General features: G+C 42.0%; 1 protein-coding gene across 5 annotated transcripts in view; it reads left to right on the top strand.

The window, feature by feature from the left end:
* Window positions 1–935: 935 nt before the first annotated feature.
* Window positions 936–22864, top strand: part of RAPGEF2 (Rap guanine nucleotide exchange factor 2) — a 191726-nt gene continuing 169797 nt past the window's right edge. For all 5 annotated transcript variants that reach the window (XM_072861506.1, XM_072861505.1, XM_072861507.1 and 2 more), the window contains exon 1: window positions 936–1412. In XM_072861506.1, coding sequence (XP_072717607.1) covers window positions 1344–1412 — 69 coding nt within the window. In that variant the 5' untranslated portion in view covers window positions 936–1343. The remainder of the gene's footprint in view (window positions 1413–22864) is intronic.

Genomic DNA, 22864 nt, shown 5'->3' with positions numbered 1-22864 from the left:
ATCGCTGTCTGAAGACACAGCCTGTTTGAGAGCCATGTATGTCTAAAAGCCTAAGATTGTCTCTCCTGAGACCGGCAGTGTTTGTTGTGTAAGAAAAAAACCATGGTTATCCCTGTGAATTTTTGCAAATAAAAAACGCAAATAAAAATTACACTACCTTACTTGTGATTAAAATCTGTAAACCCCTGCTAGTTACTGGAAATCAAGCAGATTTCTTAACGTTGACATTATTTACACTGTGTGATCCGTATTAGCAAAGGATACACATCGCTTGTAAAAGCAAATACATTAATAGTATTACACTGCCGTTAATGGCACATGAATAATACTTCCCTGATTCGTATTTGTCAAGCTGCTGTTGAGACGTGCTCGGTGTCGTGGTAAACAAAGAAAATCAGCCATGTTGCAAGACCTTTATTCTTTAAAAACTTAAGTTCACGTGAGAAGAAGCCGCAAGATAACCCCCAGAAAAGTGTTACCCTCAAGATTTCACACCCTTCCCTTCCTCGTTTTTATCCCGTGTAGCAACGACAGAGGGGACAGCCGGCTGATCCGGGTTGCTCTTGAGGAGAGGGACAACAGGTGGCCTCCCCAAAGCAGGGAGTCACTCGCTCCAGCAGATCAGGTCTTTTTTTTTTTTCCTCTTTTTGTATGTCCAGCTTGCTCATCACCCTATGGATACATAGGGTGCCATCACCGAAGCTGTGATGATGCGCGTCCCTCGGGACGATGGCGGCAGCCGGTCAGTCTTCTTTTTGGGCGTTAAAAACGACAGAGATGGCTTCCCAGGGCGGTTGGGGGGGAAGGATGCTAAGGCTCCGCTGCTCGGGGGCGGGTCGCCGGGGGCCGCGGCCGGCGGGTCCCCCGCCGGCCGCGGCCCCCGGCGACCCGCCCCCCTCCCCGTCCCGCCCCGCCCCGCCCCCCCGCCGCTCCGCCTCCCCGAGTCAGCAACTTCCCCGTCGCCGAGGCGGGCGCGGAGCCCCCCATCAGGCCGGATGGGAGGAGGAAGAGGAGGAAGAGGAGAAAGGCGGCGACGGTGCCCGGGGGGATGCGGCGGAGCGGGCCGGCGGGAGGCGTAGAGCCGCTCAGAGAGGGAGCGCCGAGCCCTTGTCGCCGCCGCTACCGGCGGGGCTCGGCCGCCGCCGCCTCCTGCTCCGGGCGGCGGCGCTGCTGAGCCCGCGGTGCCTCCGCGCCGCGCCGCCTCCCAGCTCCTCGCCCAGCGCTCCGGCCGCGCAGCCCGCAGCGCCAGGCCGCGGCCGGCCCTCCCTCATCCCCTCCCCGGGCGGCGGCGCCGGCGGAGCCCGGGCAAGGCGGCGGCGGCGGCGGGAGGCAGGAGGGGCGCGATGGCGTCCTACGTGGATAACAGCTTCCGCCAGGCGGTGATGAAGAACCCGGCGGAGAGGAGCGCCCAGGTAGGCGGCCCCTTCCCCCGGACCCCGCGACGCCCTCCCGCCGGGGGGGCCGCCCCGCTGCCCTCCGTGCTCGGCGGGTGGCCTCCGCCAGCGCGCCCGCCCGGCGGGGAGCCCGGGAGCCCCGCGGCCCCGCCGCCGGGGGAGCGGAGCGGAGCGGAGCGGCTCAGGCGCGGGTTTCACCCCCGCCCCCGAGCCCCCAGCGCTGAGTGCCCGGGCGGCGAGCTCCCGGAGGGGAAGCCGTGCACTAACGCGAACAACTTTCCCCCTGCTGCCTGATTTTGGGGGTGGGGGGAGGCAGAGGGAGAGACGCCAGCTGAGTTTATTTTGAAGGTTGCTTCCGGTAAAAAGGCAGATGCACTTAGAGGGTAATTTTGGGGGTTTGGGTTGGTCTTGTTTTGTTATTATCCCGCAGTATGCCGTGGCTCTGGATGTGAATCCAGTCCCTACTTTTACATAGCTGGCTGGAGCTGGCAGCGCTGTTTCATAATGTTGGGGCTGAGGTCAGTGGTATTCTTGGCAAGTCCTTGCTCTCCGAAGTAGGGTGAAATCCTTACACAATGGCACCAGGCAGGAATTTTTTAGATACCTGCGCCGGGCTCCTGGAGCCCTCTTTGTCAGAGCAGTGCGCGAGTCGAAGCTGTTTGTAAGTGTAATTGCACTCGGAGAGGCTAAGAAAGGTTAAATGGGGGACTGGAGTACGTATAGAAACATTTTGACTTAACATGACCTGAAAAACAACTAAACTGAATGAGTTCCTTCTGCTCCCGGATGGTTGCTGCAGTGGCTGTTGCTGCCAGCTGTCTAAAGACTAATAAGCTTTACACTGATCCCCCCATCAAGCCGCGGTTCAACAGCTAATGATACAAGGAGTTACTTTGCTTGGAGTTGCAGTGCCATCTGCCCTGTTTTCTCCAGGCCTGCCCTGCTCTGAGCAGTCCCCGGGTTCTGTTTTTGGGGAAGGGATGGCATTACTGGCTATGCGGGCAGGCGGCTGATTGGCTGGTGGCGTTTTCAAACTGGGGGCAAAGAGGAAACCTTGACTTTCGGTCAGCACCCAGAAGTCATTCCTCCTACTATAGATACGTCATTGTGGTAATGTTATTTTTATCCTCATGCTCATGGAATACGTGTGAGAAGATAAAAACTCCCATGGAAAAATATACTGACTGCATAGGCATTGTATTCAGTGTGTCTCTTTAGCAAATCTTCCTTTTTTTTTTTCCTTTTATAAAAAAAACCCAAACTGCTTCTGGAATGTGTTTTTGTGGTGCTAAAGTTGTTTCTCTGTCCTTGTTTGACCTTTTCCAAATGTCTGTTTGCCTTCAGTGCTGGACCCAGCCCTTCAGTGTGTTGTGAAAGCTGAAGGAGGCCGAGTGCTCTCTCCTGGGGAGGACACTCTGCAGACTCGTAGTGAGGTCCCTCGCGCTGGCAGAGGCATAAATTCCAGCCAGGGGAGCCTGCCGGCCGTGTCTGGCCTTGGGAGATGGTTATCGAAGGATGGTCGGTTGTTCAGGAGGAGTGACGCTGGCAGATACTCAGGAACCAGTTGGTCAGGTAGTGGGGTCACCAGGCTGGGCCTGGGGGACGACGCTTCCCCTGTGACACGATCTGTGCCATGCCATGTGAGCTGTTAAACTTTCTCCTGTCCTTGCCGGTCAGCCCTGCTCTCTAGAAGGGATAACAAAAAAAAAAAAGGCAGAAAGTAAGAAATGACGCAGTGAAGAAATCAGCCCGAATGCAGGGATAAAGCCGGTGTGAAGGGCATGGAGCAGAGAGCTAAATCGGGAACACCAGGGCTGCATTAATGCTGTAAAACTTCCCGAATCAGCAGACTGGAAGCCTGCTGTGGCAATCGCCACAGGAAAAGAAACCCACCCTTAAATCCACGAAGCTGACACTGGCCAAAATAATCCACAAATAAGACCAAATTTGTGGGAAACATAATGTGTTGTTAGCACTGGAAATACTTGAAACCGGTGATCAGGCGTGCCCTCCTGTTGCTGCTGGGGAGAGCGGGGCTTGCAGCAGAAAACTCGGTTGGCATTTTTGTGAACGGCTCATGTTGAATTGTGTGTGGTGAAGAGTTTTCTCATATTGGTTCTCGGTTCTGGAAATTCAGTTTTATTTTACAACTGTATTGGAATTTGAAATAAATATGCTTATGCATATCATCTTTCAGTCATTAAGCAAAAAAGAAAATCTTTGTATAGAAAGACACAAAGACCTTTTTATTTTTTTTCCTTCCTCCACTAAAGTAACGTTTTATTGTCTCTTTACTTGCATTTTCCTTTCCTTGCTATGCTATCCCGTAAAGACAGTTACTTAATTTTGTCTTTTGAGAAGTCATGAGGTATCTTTAATGTTTGAGAGAGGGTTGGAAAGAGAAAATGTATTTCTCATATGCATGTCAGTACAGGAAATAACAAGAGAAGTATGTTAGTAGCATATTTGATGCTTACTTGTGTTAACAAACTAATTGGGGCTCAGCTTCTCCCAAATCACGAGGAGGTAAATATGCGTTCGACATTACTGTTTGCCCTGGATTGTCATGGTGCACATTTGGCAAAACGACTTCACTGCGGGCTCAGAGGAGAGGAGTGACAGTAGGATAGCCAACTCGTATTTGTACGTACAGCTTTGAGAACTGCTAGATCTGAAACACATTGTCAGAGAAAGCAAACTTAACTTTGCATGAACTTCTGTAGTGCAAAAGTGTCTCGGTAATTTTGGACTGGACTGATTTTTTTTTTGGAGGTAAACAGTGTATTCTGCGATTGCTTTGGAAAATTCTTAGCTTTGTATCTCTTTGTTGTATCCTGCTTACAGAGTTTTTCTGAATTTTGTGAATTACAGCTCGACACTCCTTTGACTAAAGAAGCTCAAAAATAAAAAAAAGAATATGTACATGGCCTGTACTTTATGCTTGTTGTGTAACAGCTCTCCTCTTTAATTGCTTTATTAAACTATTCATTTTCTCTTTGAAGACATGAACTAGGAAGTTAATTTAACTACTTTGGGGAATCTAACTTCTAAATGTTCATAAATTACAAATGGTTTTATGCCCTTAAGCTGTGAGTACTAGCGATCTATTTTTTTCTTCTCCAAACGTCGTCTTATATGAACTGTTATAGCTTTAAGTCTTTTCAAAACAAATTCTTATTGGTGTCATAGGCCATCTTAGAAAGCATGCAGTTTTGTACTGGTGTAGCTTAATCTGAAAAAATAGGGCTGCTTTTGTTTTCAAACAAGAGAAACAGAGCCCTAATCTCTTTCGTTATCCTAACAGCTCATTTGCATGGCATGGTATGTGAATAACTAGTTAGCTCAGAAACTCCGCATACTAGTTCACTGTTTTCATGCCATGTAGTGACGTCTGCAGGAAGACTTTTTTTTTAATGTATGCCTTTTATATGTTAGGTGCCTAAGGTTTTCTTCTGGAAACTGCCGGTGTGGTACATTGAGGCAATTCAGTACAGTAGTAATGAATAGCAGAGAAGTGAGAGCATCAGACCACATCTTAAGGGGAGAGGGGAGAACTGTACAGTAGGCCTTAGCTTGATACTAGTGCGTCATTTAATGTCAGAAGACATCTAAACAGGATGCTACTGCTGAGCAGATAGTCCCTTCTCGAGCACTCAAAAGGAACAATGGTTTAATTATAGGATGTACCTATGCTTTTTCCAAATAAACTTTCAGCTTGTTGCCCAGTTGTGTTATTTTTATACGTGTGGCCACTGATAGCATGATTGTGTGCAATCTTCAGATAAGCCAGAAATGAACATTTCCTTCTTGCTATAGTGATCTCTTAGCAAGTAAATACGAGGCGGTCTAGTTTCATGGGATCATAGAAAGTAAGTGTTTTACGTGCAAGTCTAGCATAAAGGATTATACTTAGTCTTTCAGTTCAGGCTTATTGTGTGTATGTATATCAAGCACGCCAGAAGACTAACATTATCATTTTCAAAAGGGTTTATCTGGGATTTCTTTCATTTGGAAAACAAGTATTTTGGAGCTTGAGTTTTGGTTTCAGGTTTTTTTACTGTCAGCGTGCTACCAAGTTACCACCTTTTTGATGCTAGTATTTAAAGAGGAAGATAACCCCTGTTATCATGCTGCTAACAGCAGTATAATGCTGAGAACTGGTTCTGTTGCTAAATTATCCTGCTGGTTCTCGGTGGCCCTGAAAAGTATAGGACACTGACAGCTGATGCCTGATGCTCGGCTGTATTACATCGTTACAATGGTCTTGCCATCACGCATCTTGGGGCTTCGTAATGTGGTTATTTAGGAGTAGCTTTAGTTCGCAAGGTTTGGTGTTCTGTTTTTTTGGGGGTCGCCCGTTTGGCCAACAAAATGAGATTCCTAACTGCACTTCCCATGGTGGTGTTCAGGCTTTCTGCTGTCTACAGTAGCTAATTCTGAAGTGTGGGCGTGAGCCTGTTAGGTTTTGTGTTAACGTTGTGAGCGTGGTTGGTAACGCAGCTTAATGAAGAAAGGCTGTGGCGAGTTCTTGGTCTGTGCACTTTCCTCTTGCTTGACAGCTGGCTTGAAGTAAAGGTGCCATCATAAAGTCAGCTGTAAGGGTAGTCGGTCTGAGCAAAAAAAGCCCTCCAGAGGCTGCAGGGTTTTGGAAGCTTGCTCAAAATGGTTAACATCCCCAGAATGTGTCTGATGAACGGTAAGTTAAGTGGTGTCTTTTAGCGTCTCTTGGGCTGTAAGTGGGGGAGATGGATACAGATAAAATGTAAGAAGTTATAATAGACATATGTATACATAGACCTATGGCCACAGAGGTTTTTCTTGCTGTGTTTCAGCACTTAACTGGAGGATAAAAAAAACAAAGTAGCTATTTGGAAAAAGTGAGACCTTTACCTGACAAAGCAAGTAATGTATTTGTTTAGTACAGAAATGGTATTAGGGAATGTATTTTTGAAGTAAGTATACTTTTTTTTTGCTCTTAATTCTTTCTCTCGAGCTAGTATTACTATGCAGCATAATTTCATGCCCAACAAACTTAATTGTATGAATACATCTTTTTGTGGCTGATAACTAAACCGAAAAGCCCTTGCGTAGCTCAAGTTTTCTTGCGACCTCTCTAATCTCAGTCTGTCGAAGCAGCCCTGGAATGTCTGATTCTGAACTTCCACCACCAAATTTCATGTCCTTCCCAAAACTAAGGGTATGTACTGTAACTGGCTGCTCAGTATCCTGTTTGTTTTGAAAGAAAATATGTTTATTTCCCAGTCTTTCTGACAGAGAGTGCATTTTCCCATAGCCATTCATATCTTTGTTGCTAAGAGCTTTGGGAATGGCGAGAATGTTGAATTTTTAATTTCTTTTGCAGTAGTTCTCCCCTGTTATATGGCTGGTACTTTCTGCATTTGTCAGTTTCTGTATCCTGTAGTAATATGAGTTTCACCAACGCTTGCAAAGACCTCGGTGTGTGATCAGGAAGCCTTCACCTATAGAGTAGAAATAGCCGATTTGAAACCTTGTCCTAAACACTTGGCTGCTTTCTCATTACATCAGAAGGCTGCAGCTTGGATAGCTGTTGTACGTATCGGAGCCAATTTGAAACTAGGCAACTTGGAAAGTGGGGGTTTAACTGCAGCATCGATAAGCTCTGTGTAATTTCCTACTTGATTAATTATCTGTTTGGTGGAGTTTGCTTTTGATTTCTGCCCTGCTGTGGCTGCAGAAGCGTTTGCACGGGGTTCAGGCTGGGGATGTTCCTGTGAGCATGTTTTTGACAGCCTTGTGGACATACTCTCCTGCACTTAAAAGCTGGGAGCATAACGACACTGCCTTGCCTTTCCGTGGCAATCTTGCCTAGGAAAATTGCTGAAGTGAGCAGTGCTGGGCCTAAAGCCCAGGGATCTTCCACTCAGCCCGAGCTTTTTTGTCTTCTTGCCTCTTAACGTGCTGTTCAGACATAGGAGCGTGTGCCTGTACCCTCACGGGTGCCAAAGGGACACCACCGTCCCACCCATCCTCACTCACCCCCCTGGTGAGCCAGGGGGTAGCCAGCGGTGCTGCTGGGGAGGCTATGGTAGAGGAGGGTTATCGCAAGGCAATACTGATTGCCACAGCTAGGCTTGCCCTTCGGCTAAAGCTAGTAATAAGCAAAATAATCTGTTGAACTTCTGAGGCAAAAAAGATGGATAGTTTGTTGTTGTCTTGGGTGTGAAAGTGTAGATCAACAAAAGTAAATGGCACACAAGCATTTTCCCAAAATCATGTTTTTCCTTAGTAGGAAGATATAGAGTTCCATGGGTTATGAGGTTATTCACGGAAAACACTTTGTACCTGGAAAAAAAGAAGATGTAAATGTAATCTCTGAAGATGCTGAATTTATTTTATGCTTATTACAATAGAAGTTAGCTAAGGTTTTGTGAAAACAGTAATTGTTTCTTAAATTCCGTTGTTTTAAAAAATCTGTATGCTTAAAAGTCTTTAAAAGTCTGTATGCTTATGCAAATTATTGAGTGGTAGCTACTAATTCGTTCTGATGAATTACTGATCTGATTTTGATAGCTTTTTTCCCCCTAAATCAGAATGCTGCTACTTAAACTGTCAGCATGTTTCAGGAATAACCATATGTATACTGAACAGTCATTGTAAGAACTTTGACTTCCTCATTGAGGGTTTTTTGTGTCCTCATGAGAAAATATATTTTGGCTTGTGTTTTGGGAACTTTCCCACAGTAGGACATCTAATTTTTGCGAGGTATTGTTTGGGAATTCAAAAGGAGCGCTGGCAGAAAGATAGCTCTACAAAGATGCTTTGTGAAGGGCAGCTGAGCCTGCGCGCCTTGTTTGCTGCAGCCAGTGTTGCAGATTTAATTTGCTGGATATATTTTGCATAAAGGGATGTATTTGAATAAGTTTCGAAATGGAAGTGGTGCTCCGCTTCCCTTTTTCTGAAGTTGGTGAAGTTGACCGCCTTTCTTGAAAAGGGAGAGAAAGGAGCCCTACTGCAGTGCTTTTCTTACGGCTTTGTTTTGGAGTTAAAAATAGCTGTTTGTTCTCTCTGGGTATCTCTGTTATGCCCGTATATCTGTAGATGTATTTCTTTGTGTACCTCTGTCTTGTCTGACCTGAATAAAAGTGATTTAATAGTTGATTTTCAGCAGTTCTAAAGAATTCTGGCCAACAATAACGAGCAGCATGTATATCATTACCTGATCAAAACACTGAAGGAATAAGATAAGGTTAAAATATTGAAATGTTCTTAGGAAAAAAAAAAAAGTGTGCGTTTACTTGTCAGCACTGATAAAAATTGAAGGAATTTTCTTGTATTAATATTTCTATGGATAGCAAGACTTCCTCATTTTTCTCTTATTTGTTTGTATTCTGATAAACACAAGCAACACAATGAAAATGCATCTGGTATCAGTGTAAATTACCTGGGAAAGGGTATTAAGTTTCATGGAAAACACATTGGTCGAGCATGCCTGTTGTTGATTGTCTTTACCAAGCTGTTTCTCTTTGCTTGCTTTTTGTATGTCTTAAAATAAACTTGGCTTAATAATAAAAAAACCCCATTTATCTCATAGTTATTTCTGACTTCCAAAGGGGAAGATGGATCCTGTTCCCCGTGGGATGATGCTTTAAAATTTTTGAAGTTTGTTTTTTTTTTTCAGTTTGTATTTGCAGTTCTGTATTTTTAAGGATACTCTTGTCTCCCATCTTTATTTTACTTTTTCTGTAGTTGGGGGGAAAAAATATTGGTAGTCTTTTCCATTTGAAATTAGTCATTCAGACTTCTTGTCCTGTTAAGCAAAAAATAAACCAAAACTGTGAGAGGGGTGAGATAGGAGGTTACGCAAATGTGGTTTCTAAGCAGTTGATGGGAAAACAAGGCTGTACCACCAATACAGTTGGGAGAAGCTTCTGCTTGAGATTTGACTTGCTGAAACCAAAGGCTAAATCTTTCGTGGTACATTGTATTTTTCTAGCAGCAAAGCTTGTTTAAGAGCTTTGTTTCCCATACTGATGTTCTCTGCTGCCTCATTTGTGTCGATCCAACTGTTTGTGAGGCTACAATATAAACAGGATAAGTGATACAATCTTGTTAGCCGAACAAAAGAAGAGTGACTTATTTTTGAGAGGTGGTGTGTGAGGGTTTTTTCTTTCTAAAATCTAAGTGACTCAGTCTGGTTTAGATTATGGCTCCAAATGTCAGTGTTGGCTGAAGGTGTGAAGACTTGCGCTACAAGATTGAGAATAAATGCTTATGGTTGTGTGTAGGAACCTCTGAAACAGCTTAACCTCCCCCAGAGAGTATATGGTGCTCCATTTTCAAACACTATCTTGAAGTATAAAAAGAAATTAAAGTGGATGGAATATTATGAGATTATTTATTCTTGATGCATTTCCTAAAATTAGAAATTTTTTTTACTTATGAGGCATATGTGCAAGATGCTTCTTGAGAGAGGAGTCTTCCATTTTTGTTTGTTCTGAGGATTAACATCAAAGGAAGCTTTTGTAATAAGTCTCTAGCTCTATAAGGTTTTTCCCCATTAAAATATAGCAATGGTAAACCTGGGTAGTAACACTACCTTTGCATGCACTGAATTGGGTGGGTAAGAAATGCTAAGGCCTGACATTTTTGTATTGCTAATACTGAATCTTGTCTGTGTTTACGTTGCTTTGTTGTATGGTAGCTGAAAAATGGATGCTGGTGTGCTCTCTTCCTGGGGGAAACAAAGAAGTGAAGTGAAACTTAATTTTTTTGGTATGCAAGTTGAGACATGCACACTTTTCCATTTGGTATCTGAAATCTATTGGGACATACCTAAAATATGTACCCTATAATGTTTTTGATTTGACTTTGAGATAAGTGCTTAATCTTGTCAGAAAAACGTTCCCTCACCCGCCCAGAACATTTTCTCAAAATATGTAATCTTGCTGAAATCAGTAGTACGTTGCAACTGTGTGAGTAGCCAGCACTCTTTGAATGGTTTCATGGATTTCCAGTATTTGTCAGAAGACATGTCAGAATACACAACATATGCCGTAGAACATATTTAGATACATTTTGAACCGAGAGAGAGGGAGAGGCTTGGCTATGCAATATTACAGACTTCTTTGTGTCTGTTGTGGGTGTCAGAAGTGCCCTCCCTCATCTGCGCAGCGGGGCAGGCAGCCACAGTGCCCGATCACTTACTCCTACCCCTGTGCTCCTTTGGTTTTTGACAGTGGCATGGCTATAGTAATAAAAAAGACACACTTTTGTTTAAACATCTGTGTCAATATTTTGAAGTCATGGCATTTTTCCACATTTATGTATGATGGTACTTAGTGTTGAAGTAGCTTTGAACTTCATAAGTTAGCAAGTGCAAAATGAAAATGTAGTGAAAGTGTGCTAAGTTGTATCATCGAGGAAGAGCAGGCCCCACAGCAGACGAGATGATATTATTAAAGTATCGCTGGATTCTGTGATAGCTGGTTAGAAAACATTGCTATTAAAAAGTGAGAGGAAGGGGGCTGACTGTGCCCGCACTGACGGTCCTGCTGGGGAGCTCTGCCTGCGGAATCGTTCCTCGACCCTGGAGGAACCAGAGGCTCGAAAAAGATTCGAAAACTGGAAGAAAAATGCAGGTGCCGGGTGCTGCTGAAGCAGAATGTGTGACAAAGAAGTTTTGTGTGGTTGGGCTTTTTATCCCGGTTACTAAAGTCATAACAAAATGCTGAAAGCTGAAGTGATGTAGTCGATCTTGACGCACGTTGTGTTTTCGTGTTGAGGGTGGTTAGCGACTGGCAGCTTCTCCAGTGAAAGCAGTAAGTGGCCCATCGATTGAAATTACATTAGTACTGCTCCTGTGTAAAATATTAATGTAGCTCATGGATGAGATACGTTTTGAGAACATGGAGAAGTACAGTGTGATTGTGTACGTTCCTTTCTGGCTGTAATCTCAAAGGAACAAGTAGCAAAGGTATCTTAAAAAAAAGCAATAAATGGGGATATAGTTAATGGAGGATGCTCTAGCTGATTATGAAACAAGAAATAAGATTTTGCACTGGTTAATGATGACTGCTGGTCAGGTGCACGCTCTCTCTCTCCCAACTCTTCTTTATTAGTGGAGTAGCTAAGTAGTTTGAATATATTCCCTGCTAAGGAGGCAGTGAGCAGATGGTAAACACTCCCAGTGAGGCAGTTTTCATTCTGAATTATGGAAAGGTAGTTGTGAGGGTCTCAGTCTGAGTCGCATTTTGTGTTCTCTGTCGATCTATCGTACTCATTTCTAGATGGTACATCAAATTTGTTGGGGGTCTATAATGTATTTGTTACAAAAAGCACAAAAACCCCAGACCCCTGTGTGAATGGCACGCAGTGATCTGATCTGAAGGCTGAAGTATTTCACACGCACCGTAGGTATGGAAACACAAGTGGCCCCGCCAGCTACATGCTGACCGGGAACAGGCGCTTGCTGGAATGAGGGTAATTGAGTTTCTATCCTTGTCACGGCTTCTCTGTTACTGCTGAAAGCTGCTAATTAGCGCCAATGCCTTGCTTTAATTCGCTATGATTTAGTTCAAAAATGCCAACTCCTTGGTTGTAGGCCACTGAATGACTATCAGATGGCAACACGATTCCAGCTCAGCTATTAAGAATGATTTGAGGTAACGATGCCAAGGGAAGGATGATAGTTGTTGTTGTAGATGTTTGCCGAGGTGGATGAGAGGAGTATATTCCATCTCTGCTGTATCTTAGGTAGCTGTCTGTTTTAGTGCTCCCAGCTCTTATTTTACCAGACTGAATATTGATGGGTAGCCAGTCTCCATTACTCCTAAATCCTCTTTAAGAAGCTGGTAAGACTCTTTATTCAAGGTAACTTTTAGAGGGATAAGGCTTTAGTAGTTGAAAAATTTCTGGACTACTGGATATTGCCGGAAAATATGATTGTGTATGGGACATGGTGGTGTATAAAGGCCTTGTGAGCTTTGTAAAGCAGTTCTAAGGACCTGAAGCAAAGAAACTTGAGATTTGTGGTAGAATAGTTCTTTTTGATCCACGTGAGAAGATGGTATGTCTCTGAATTCCCAGGTGAATTATTAATATTTTTTAATTTCTGCCATCTCTTGTTCTTTGTACATAGCCCTGTACAATGGTTTAAGCTCTGTCTTATTAATTTGGTGTCTTGTAGTTTCTCCCTTTCTAAACATCTCTTGGTGGTGGTTTTTAATTTTGTGCCTTAAAGTCATCACTTCAGATATTTTTCTTATTAGGAGAGTACTTAGAAACAGCAGGGTGGTTTTGGCGAATGCTTTCATTCAAGTGCGTTAATTTCTGAGCGGGAAGTAAACTCTCTTTATTTACGAATTACAATACATTACAGTGTACATTATACAAGTTGTTGCCCACTTTTAAAACAAAAAGTACAAATACCCTCAGCCTGTCCTCATCAGAATTGACATATGTCAGATTTCTAACTTTATTGGGTTGATAAACTAGCATTGCTGTTTAAGGTCTAATGTTCTTATGTGAATGAATATTCTATGTGAATTTAAAAGTAAAGAGAAAATAATGGCACTTTCTTTCGGTCCATCTTGGCTTGATAGTAAACGAACATTTAGCCACGACGAAAGTAACATGGTTTATTGTGACACAACCTACAAAAATCCGGTTAGATTTGCTGTTGACATTGGCCCATGTTCCAGGGTACGAGTTACCTTACATTTCTTTTGAACAAAGGAGGTTTGTTTGAAACAGGTGCTGTAAGGGCTACCCCAGCCTTTATAAATAGCTTTTAGGTGAAGTATTACTTCTGTTAGCTGTGGGTAACTTCACAAGGCATCTTGGTTTATTGTGTGAGGTTTCCATTTAAAAAAACCAAACAACAAACATCTTGGCTATAGCTTTGTGATGTTTACTGCCTCATACATTGCTGTTTATTTTTAGACTGTGCTTGTCACAATTCGTCAGCCGAGTATTGGCCCGTCATCTCTGCTGTTAGATAGCTGCTGAAATGCCATTCCCAAGATAACTTTTTTAAACTACACATAATGTATTAATACCTACCCTGGTTGTTCCAGGGTAATCTTAGTTTCAGTAGGAAATAATGCAGCTAGAACTTGCCAACTTTGCGAAACCCACAAAGTGGCAGAAAAAAAGGAGACACTCTTAGTAAGTATTGCGACCATACCATAATGTGTTAAACTCAATTAGTGTGCTAACATGGTTTTGAGAGTCTGTGGTAAGTTGCCTGAGTGTTTCAAAAGGTTTGAATGTTATTTATGAACAGTAGTGAAGAATATTTCTGAATCAGTTGTAAAATGAGCCAGGAGATAAGGAAGAAATAGCAGGGCCGGCGTCTAGGCTGGTGAGACATGGCTACTTATACACTCTGCATTGCTTTAGGAAAACTATATCAGAATTTCTTTTAAGGAAAAATGGAAGTTCTGCTTTATACAAGTGACATCTGATATCTTACTTGATTTCTTTTCCTGTTTCTTCTATTTATAGATGTCTTGAGTTTGGGATTTATCTGAAAGCTAAGGTCAGGAAGAGCCTTCCTCCAAAAATGCTACTTGTTGTGGTTTTCTGGCATGTCCTCTCCCCTCTCCTTCCCCAAAGGAACTGCACAGAAAGTATTTTTCCACAATGTAACACAGATCCTCAGCTCTGCAGATTTCATGCTCTGACTGTGGCATATACTGCTTCACCTCCAAAAATGAAACTTTTAATCATCTCTTGGTGTTCTCTTCAGTTATGTGACTGTTTGATTAAAATTGGTTACTGCAAAAGGCAGTGACCACTTTATTTTGAATGACTATGGCTTTGAATAGAGTCTACATGTGGGTTGGGATACAGAGGCAGAGGAACATAGGATGTATCCTGTTTGGTAGGACTTATGTCCCATGTGGATTTTCAGATGACCTTAATGACTTTGTTTTTAGACAGGAGTATGTGTATACGTTGGGGAGACGCTCATCCATTCCCTATGCTTCCACCAACCATTTAAGGTCCTGGAGGACCTCAAATGTGAAAGATCTCTCCCACCTTGAAGGAGATGAGAAAAAAAAGCACGTGGTCATGGAACGCATTAAGTTTTTTGCGAGTTCTGGTGTATGGAAGAGGTTCTCCTCAAGTTGTAAACAAAAGGCAATTACTTAAACCAGTCCTCAGAGAGAGTATGGCAATTCTGAGGGCAGCAAAGATGTGGGAGTGCAATGAATAGTTTTGACTAAATAACTGGTTTTGTTGTAGTCGGGGTTCAGTGCAAGGTCTTAAATTCAGGATTGAGTTCTCACGGGCAGCCCTGTTTAGTCATTAAAGTTTGCACTGCTGTTTATGCAGCAGAGCAGCTGAACTTGTATGCTTGTGGTATGACCACTTACAGCAAGCATGTACCTTAAAGTACTTTTGAGGAATAACTATTGCTATAAGGAATTTAAAATGAAGTTATATTTGAAGACATGATTAAAATCTTTAACTAAACAAAGGAACTGCCCCCAAGTCTTCCTGTGACGTTCCCCTTTTTTAAATTTGTTTAAACCTATGTACTTATTGAAACTACTGATAACCAGTAAATCCTCCTTTTTGGAATACAGATTTCACAGTATGTTATATAGTCTATAATGACTATTTTGTCATTTGACTTTGTTTTATATTGTTTTATACTTCCATATGCAGCAAACTAAACTGCATTTAGAACTAGGACTGTCAACAGTGGTTGAACATTTTGTTTCACTTCAGATTCCTGTATCTGGCTGTTGTATAACTATATAACGGACCTGATTTGTGTTTACTTTGCATTTACTTTTAAGAGACTGTGCAATCTGTTGTCTTGAACACGTTTCAAGAAAACAAATTGTGAATTTAATTGTCACTGTTTAACAATCTCGTCCTCAGTGTGCGGTGCCAGTTGAAAGAGGCTTATGAAGCCAGCTCTGTATGTCTTAAAGTTTTCTTAGCTGTTGAATTTCAAAGTACTGACCAGACTACTTTAAATTTATTTGAAAAGGTAGTGTGGCATTTGTTAAGAAACAATCACGAACAAAATCTTTTTCTGTATTCACCCTGCTTCTAACCTTCTTGTTGCCCTGATGACTGGGATATCAATTTTTAATTCTGTATTTAACTAAGCGATAGGATAAAAAAAACAAGTGTCATTTTGATGCGAGTCCCAGTGCTCAGAAGGCCTGTGAACTGGACCTGCTCCTTTTTTCTTGGCCAAAATCCTCCATAGACTCTGCAGAGGGAGAGTAACTGGTGTGTTTTCACAACTTTTCTTTTGCTTTCAAATAGTCACCATAATAGTTAAGCTGCGAACCCTGTAAAATAACAGGGACCTACAATTAAGACAAAAAAATCTTTAGCATCTAAAAATCTTTAGCAGCAATGAGGTTGCAGGTCAAAACAAGTAATTTTGCATTCAATTTAATGAGTAGAATTGGTAGCTGTAAAGTAAGGTGAGAGGCCACGTGTTGAATGCTGAAGATGATCTTTTTCGCATCCGCTACTCTGTTTCTTAGTTTAGTATCCGAATTATCTCTAAAATGTCAGAATAGACATTTACCTTTTGAGATGGATGTGTTGGCTGGGTTTTTTTCAGATGAAAATGACCAAGTAGTGGCTATAAGTAGTTGTAAAAGCAAGATCTAATTGTTCTGTAGATGAGCTATGACTGTATCCAGTGACAGACCATCGCACGTGGTGGTCTGCAGGCAAAGCAAAGGTGTTCAGCAGCGGGTTGTTGATGTTGAGGCATTTCAGCAAATTCCAGCTCTAAGGATAGTATGGCCCCTGTGATACCCCTATTGCAGCTGCTCTGGAGGGATAACCTGCTCGGAGTACACTTGCAAAGCTTGAAGATGCTGCCATTGTGAGTAATTGAGAAAATTTTAGTTAAGAGCCTGCTGTTCAGGAACATACATTTATGTACAGTAGCTTTTCAAATAGATTCCAACTTAATTCACTTACAAATTCTTTACTTTGAGAATACTAAAAGGAAATGATTCCTAGGTAATTAATTCACCATTTTAGTTAATCTTCTCAGGAGATCTGTGAAGAACTTGGTAAAGGTTTTTCCTGACATTAAAAAAAAAAAAAAAAAGGGTGGAGGTGGGGGAGGAGTAAATAAGTGATGTGTGAGACTACCTGCTAACCAGAAGATTGTCTTTTGATCCAAGATAGATGCAGAGAATGGAGTGAGAAGCTTCCAGCTAGGGGCGAGATAGTGGTCTGATAAAAAGCCAGATACAGAAAAAAGTTGGACTCCTTAATACAGCATCACCCACATAGTGGGTCGTCTTCTATGTATGTCAACTTTGCATGTTATACGACCATCACCTAATTCTCTTTCTTGGATGAGCAGAAGGCTTTTTTCTTTATCTAATTGAGAATCTCCCAGTTAGTATCAACTGTGATTTTTTTTTTTCTTTTTCTGTCTACTCTTATCATTTTACTGTTTATTCTTGCTTCTTTTCTCATTCTCCTCACAATTGCAGGCATTTCTGTGTGGGGATCTTTATTTCTGATTGGTTTGTGCTGCCAAGATTCAGCTTTCAAAAATTCCGAAATTATTCACTTTGGTTGAACAATGCAAGAAAAAATGCTTTAGGGATAAATGGGAATTCAGTCTGTCATAATCACTAAAGTGTACTTGCTGCTTAGGGACAGATTCCTTCCCCAACCTAAAAAATGCCCCTTTTATAAATCCTATGTACTGTCAAAATCTGAAGGATGAGAGAGCAATTGCACCAACATCTCTTAGTATGCTGAAATTGAAAAACAAAACAAAACTTGGATTATTTTTTTGGCTTGTTCCTTACGAAATTTCTATTTAATCGATAGTCTGTGGTTTACATTTGCTTTTTATTAAAAAATAAAGTTCCCGGTAATAACAACATGATACTGAAATGACACACATTAGAAATGGTTTCTGACTGTGTTTATATTTAAAAAATTCTATTCAAACATCTGTTTACAGTTGGATAAAATGCAGAAAATGTCCTTGCTGTCCTGTGGGGTGTGTGCGGTTTCTTTGGTTTTGTTTTATTTTGCATTAAGAATAAATGAGTTATGGCAACTGAAACTAACTTAGCTACACTGAAATTGTATTGATTGATAGCATGAAATGTTTGAAACAACAGGAATATGCTCTAAATGTTCAGTTGTGGAGTGTTTTTTGTTATTTTGTTCTCATTATGATGTCTTTCTTCAGTGTGAGTTACAGTTGCTGTTAATATAGATGTAACATTTCATAATTATCCTCAGTTTCAACAAATAAAGTACGTTCTTTAAAAAAGGAAACAAAACTTCTGCACTTTGTGTGGGAGGACTGTAAAATCCCATAAATAAGTGTAAGAATGAGGATGTACTTTCCAAATCGCGATTTCATATTTGGGGTTGTGGGTAGCAGTTTGTCAATCTTTGCCCTGGACTGTTAAGGCTGTAATCTGGAAAATCAGCTGGCAAGTAAATTATTCCAACATTATGCCAGCTTTAAAAATATAGATGGTGTCCAGAATTAACTACTAATTAATAACTTTTAGTGGAACGCTGAAGGTGTTTAATTGGATTTCTATGTAGTTTTGAGAAATAAGCTTTATCTCATGCATTTTCTGTTTGCTGCTGCTTGTTTGGCACTTGACAAAGTAGCAGCGGGAAAAATTGTGGATCTGGATACTAAGAAATGCTTTTGTAGTCAATGTAAACTTAGAGTGAGAGTAAAAGGTATATTTTTATGTGCGTAAGCAAATGCTTTAATGCCAGACTGTTTTGAGCTCTATTGTCATTAGAGCTGGGAGAGTGAGCAGAGGACTTGAGTGCTCTTTTTTTCCAGCCAGTTTGACTTCTTATAGCTAAACCCTCTGGTGTGTATTTTTGTGTCCAGCTCCTGTGAGCATCACTGGAAGCTACAGTACTTCCAATGATAGCAATTTAGATAAAAAAGCCTTTTTGGTGTTTCTGCATTATGACTGTACTGCTCTTCTGTAATTGCTACCCTGTGGACAGCTGAAAGACGTTGCCTGTTTCACAAGGCAGATCTTAAGGCTCTCCTGTTGATAGGACTGGTGGTAGGCTGCTGTTTGGAAGGACCTTAGAGCCATTTAAATTAGCTGAGTCATTAAAAAATTAATTTTAAAATGCACAGTTGCTTTATCTGACCCTGTCTTTCTCCCACCCATGTGCACTTACTTATAACACTCCCAGGAGAAAATGATTTTTGTGTATCTTCCAATTCTTTAAGGATGACAAAATATGTTTGTGATGCCCTGCGATTTGACTTGCTACATGAATGTGTAAGGATCATGTAGTCTTAAGTAGCTAATGCAGTGGGTTCCTGGGTCTCCATGGTTAGCCTATAAAAATATTCAAAATTGTGAGGATGAGATAAAAACTTTCACCAATCAAACTTAATAGCGACAAAAATGATTATTAGTGAAACTATCTTTGGATGTTTCTCCTCTCTCTTCTCCTCTCTCTTCTCCTCTCTCTGAGGCTTGCGTAGATGAGATGCTCTATGTCAACCTGAGCACTGCTGTTCTGCTGTCTGTGTAAGGCTTTTATTGAAAGAAGCACCTATAATTTTTTTTTCTTCAGAATGAAGAGAGCATCGTGTAACTGTAGAATACATTTTGTATACAATTAGTGTTTTTCCATGTTAATATAACCTTTTCTTCCTAATGGATTATCCCCTATTATCCAAATCCAAGAAAGATAATTTGGTATCGATATTGTGTCCTGTTTCTCTTAAGAGAAGCTTAGTGTAGCTTTACTTGGGGGGAAAAAAGCCTTCGTATGCAAAAGAAATATAATGGCCAGCTTGAAAGTGTATGTTGTATCATATCTTATGAACGGCTAATATTTAAGAATAATATAGGCAATAATTGCTATCTTGGATAGCACAACTTGGAAGTCAGCTGTAGGCATTTTAAATGTTGTTAACCTTCAGCCCACTAGTCCAGACAGTTTCTGAAGGCTGAAGAAGCTGTTAAATAATGGAGTGCAGTGATGTTCACAAGAAGCAGCCTAATAGCCAACAGAGTAGGTACTACTTTGTGCGACGTTTTAACATGTAGTAGATGAATATTAACCGCTTTACCAGAACGATGTCTAAGAGCTTGGTGGTTTTTTAAAGGCTAAGCCCCAGGTGGGTAATATAGGAAAAGGAATGAAATAGAAGAGGATAGGAGGTCAGAGTACGTGGTGCATGTTTCCAGGTAGCTCCTTTTTCCCCCCTCTGTTAACTGTCCCCTCCAGCCACTTGGCACTTGATTTGTGGTTCTTTAGAAAGACATATTGTTTCACTTACTGTAGTGGCAGAAGAAAGTAACTTTTGGAGGAAGGTTATATAAGGAGAAAGTGATGGACTTGAGTTCATAGTGACTTGGCCCATTTTTTGCTTAAAGAAAACAGAGCTGAGTTTTAAGATAACCTCATTAATTTTAATTTACAGAAGCAAGTATGTGAATATCTTTTATTGCAAAATAGAGTGAAGGGCTTTTTCAATATGACCAGCTTTTTAACTTGTTTCTGGCTTGTTTTTTTTTCCACCCACTATTTGTTGCTCTCATTCAGATCCAGGTAGAAGTGTGCTTTAACTGGAATTGGATTTTAGCAACTCCTTGATTTAAATGAGCTGTATTGGCAAAGCTGTTCTTCCACTGACTTAAGAGACTATAGTGTCATACATAAATTGCATACAGTACTGTAGCTGTGGGAGTTTCTTATGTCTCGACTGGGATTCTCAGAAGGAAGAGAAATGTCAGTGATGCTTATCTGTACAGTGGTACCAGACTAACTTATGCTCTGATCAGTTTTTACACCAGCAAAAATGCTTTTAATGGTGTCATATCACCAAATACTCATTTTGTTCTGATAAGTGACATAAACTGTACTGGCAAAGCAGCTTTTGCAGATGTCTCCGCTCGTGTCAGCTAGATTTGACTGCATTTGCAGGCTGTTCTTTTTATAGACCTGTCTGGAGACAGAGGGAGTGTAGGAGTGATAATAACAGCTTTCATTTTCACGAAATTTAGTGAAGTGTTTGTAGTCTCCTTGATATCTTCCTGTACAAGTATTACTTCACCAATGAATTAAACGGCTGTTAAGCTAACTGATCTGCAGGTGTTCCTAAATTTTTGGACGTCTGCAGTATCGATAGGTGTGTCTCATCTCACTATGCTGCTATTCGTAAGAGAAACTGAAACAGTCCTCTAACTTTTTCCAATAGATTACAAAAATATGGTGCAACTCATTATGAACCCTATTTGGAGAGCAAAAAGGGTGAGAGAAGAATGCTAAGATGATAAATATTGCTGTATGAAACCATTAGGCAGGCTGACTTAAAAATAACGGTTGGACTACTGACTATTTCATATTTCAGGAGGATGAGCAGGGGCATGGGATGGCTGGGTCTTTTGTAGTATTATTTCTGATCTTACTAGTCTGCAGTGTCTTTCAAAAATAAAGTACTGCTATTGTAAAGCGGGGGGGGGAAATCCACAGATTCGTGATTGTATGGTTTGGGGGTGAGGATAAAATTTTCCTGTGGAGAGACCAGATATACTTTTAGTAAATTAATAAGATAAACAACCTTTCTGTGCTTTTATGCTTGGCTACAAAACAGTGCTTGTAGGGGGAAAATTGGGAGCTAGTTAACCTTTTTGTCCCTCTTCTATTGACAATATAGTATCTGTAAATACAGGTATCTGTAATATAGTATCTGTAAATACTGATACTTCAAGTTTTTGTTGCTTAAAAATTGGTTGTGACAATTTGAAATTGAAAGCAACACTGCTAATGTCAATTAAAACAAGCAAGAGCTTCAAATTTTGATGAAGCATCCTTGCATGGAAGACCTACTGTAGTGGGCTGACCCTGGCTGGACGCCAGGTGCCCACCAAAGCCGCTCTATCACTCCCTTCCTCAGCTGGATGGGGGAGAGAAAATATACTGAAAGGCTCGTGGGTCGGGATGAGGACAGGGAGAGATCACTCATGCGTTACTGTCACGGGCAAAACGGACTTGACTTGGGGAAAAAAATAATTTATTACCAATCAAACCAGAGTAGGATAATGAAAAATAAGACTGAATCTTAAAAAACACCTTCCCCCCATCCCTCCCTTCTTCCCAGGCTCAACTTCACTCCTGATTTCTCTACCTCCTCCCTCCCAGTGGCACAAGGGGACGGGGAATGGGGGTTGCGATCAGTTCATCACACCTTGTCTCTGCCGCTCCTTCCTCCTCAGGGGAGGATTCCTCACTCTCTTCCTCTGCTGCACTGTGGGGTCCCTCCCACAGGAGACAGTCCTCCACGGACTCCAAGGACTCCAGCACGAGTCCTTCCCACGGGCTACAGTTCTTTACAAACTGCTCCAGCGAGGGTCCCTTCCAGGGGGTGCAGTCCTTCAGGAACAGACTGCTCCAGCGTGGGTCCCCCATGGGGTCACAAGTCCGGCCAGCAAACCTGCTCCAGCGTGGGCTCCTCTCTCCATGGGTCCACAGGTCCTGCCAGGAGCCTGCTCCAGTGCAGGCTTCCCACGGGGTCCCAGGCTCCTTTGGGCATCCACCTGCTCTGGCGTGGGGTCCTCCACAGGCTGCAGGTGGATATCTGCTCCACCATTAACCTCCATGGGCTGCAGGGCACAGCCTGCCTCACCATGGTCTTCACCATGGGCTGCAGGGGAATCTCTGCTCTGGCACCTGGAGCACCTCCTGCCCCTCCTTCTTCACTGACCTTGGTGTCTGCAGGGTTGTTCCTCTCACACATTCTCGCTCCTCTCTCTGGCTGCAATTGCTGCTGTGCAGCAGCTTTTTCCCCTTCTTAAATACGTTATCCCAGAGGTGCTACCACTGTTGCTGATGGGCTCGGCCTTGGCCAGCAGCGGGTCCATCTTGGAGCTGGCTGGCATTGGCTCTATCGGACATGGGGGAAGCTTCTAGCAGCTTCTCACAGAAGCCACTCCTTAGCCCCCCCGCTACCAAAACCTTGCCACGCAAACCCAATACACCTACATTCTTTCTTCTTGGCTTAAAAACAGGCAAACCAAAAGAAAACTGAAGGAAGTTATCCATGCTGGCATTGGTGGATACACTGCTGGCACTGCTTCAAAACAGAAGCAACATCCAAAATTAATACATGAAATAAAACTTCTAACTTGCAAGCGTGAATAAAGTATCTCACTTTGAAGTAATCACTTCAAGATCTCCATTAACTCCCAATTTCTTCTTTTACAGTAAAGCTTATAGTCTTTAGTTTAGTAAACCTTATAGTCTTATAGTTTCCTTACAGAAACATAATCTAAAACCTGACAAAGACTCAACCTTTTGTTGCCATTAGAAATGAAATATATTCACTCCTTGGTATCTAAGACAACCAAGCATTTCTCTGACTTTAAATGATCTTGAAGTGTTAAGAGTAGGATCCGTATTTGTGTTTGGGATGCTCTTGTTCTCTCAGAGACTGTATTGTATGCAAGGGGTTGAAATAAAAATCA

Source organism: Ciconia boyciana, chromosome 5 (assembly GCF_034638445.1).
Source record: "Ciconia boyciana chromosome 5, ASM3463844v1, whole genome shotgun sequence".
Taxonomy (NCBI): domain Eukaryota; kingdom Metazoa; phylum Chordata; class Aves; order Ciconiiformes; family Ciconiidae; genus Ciconia; species Ciconia boyciana.
This window is presented reverse-complemented; position numbering and strand designations above follow the sequence as displayed.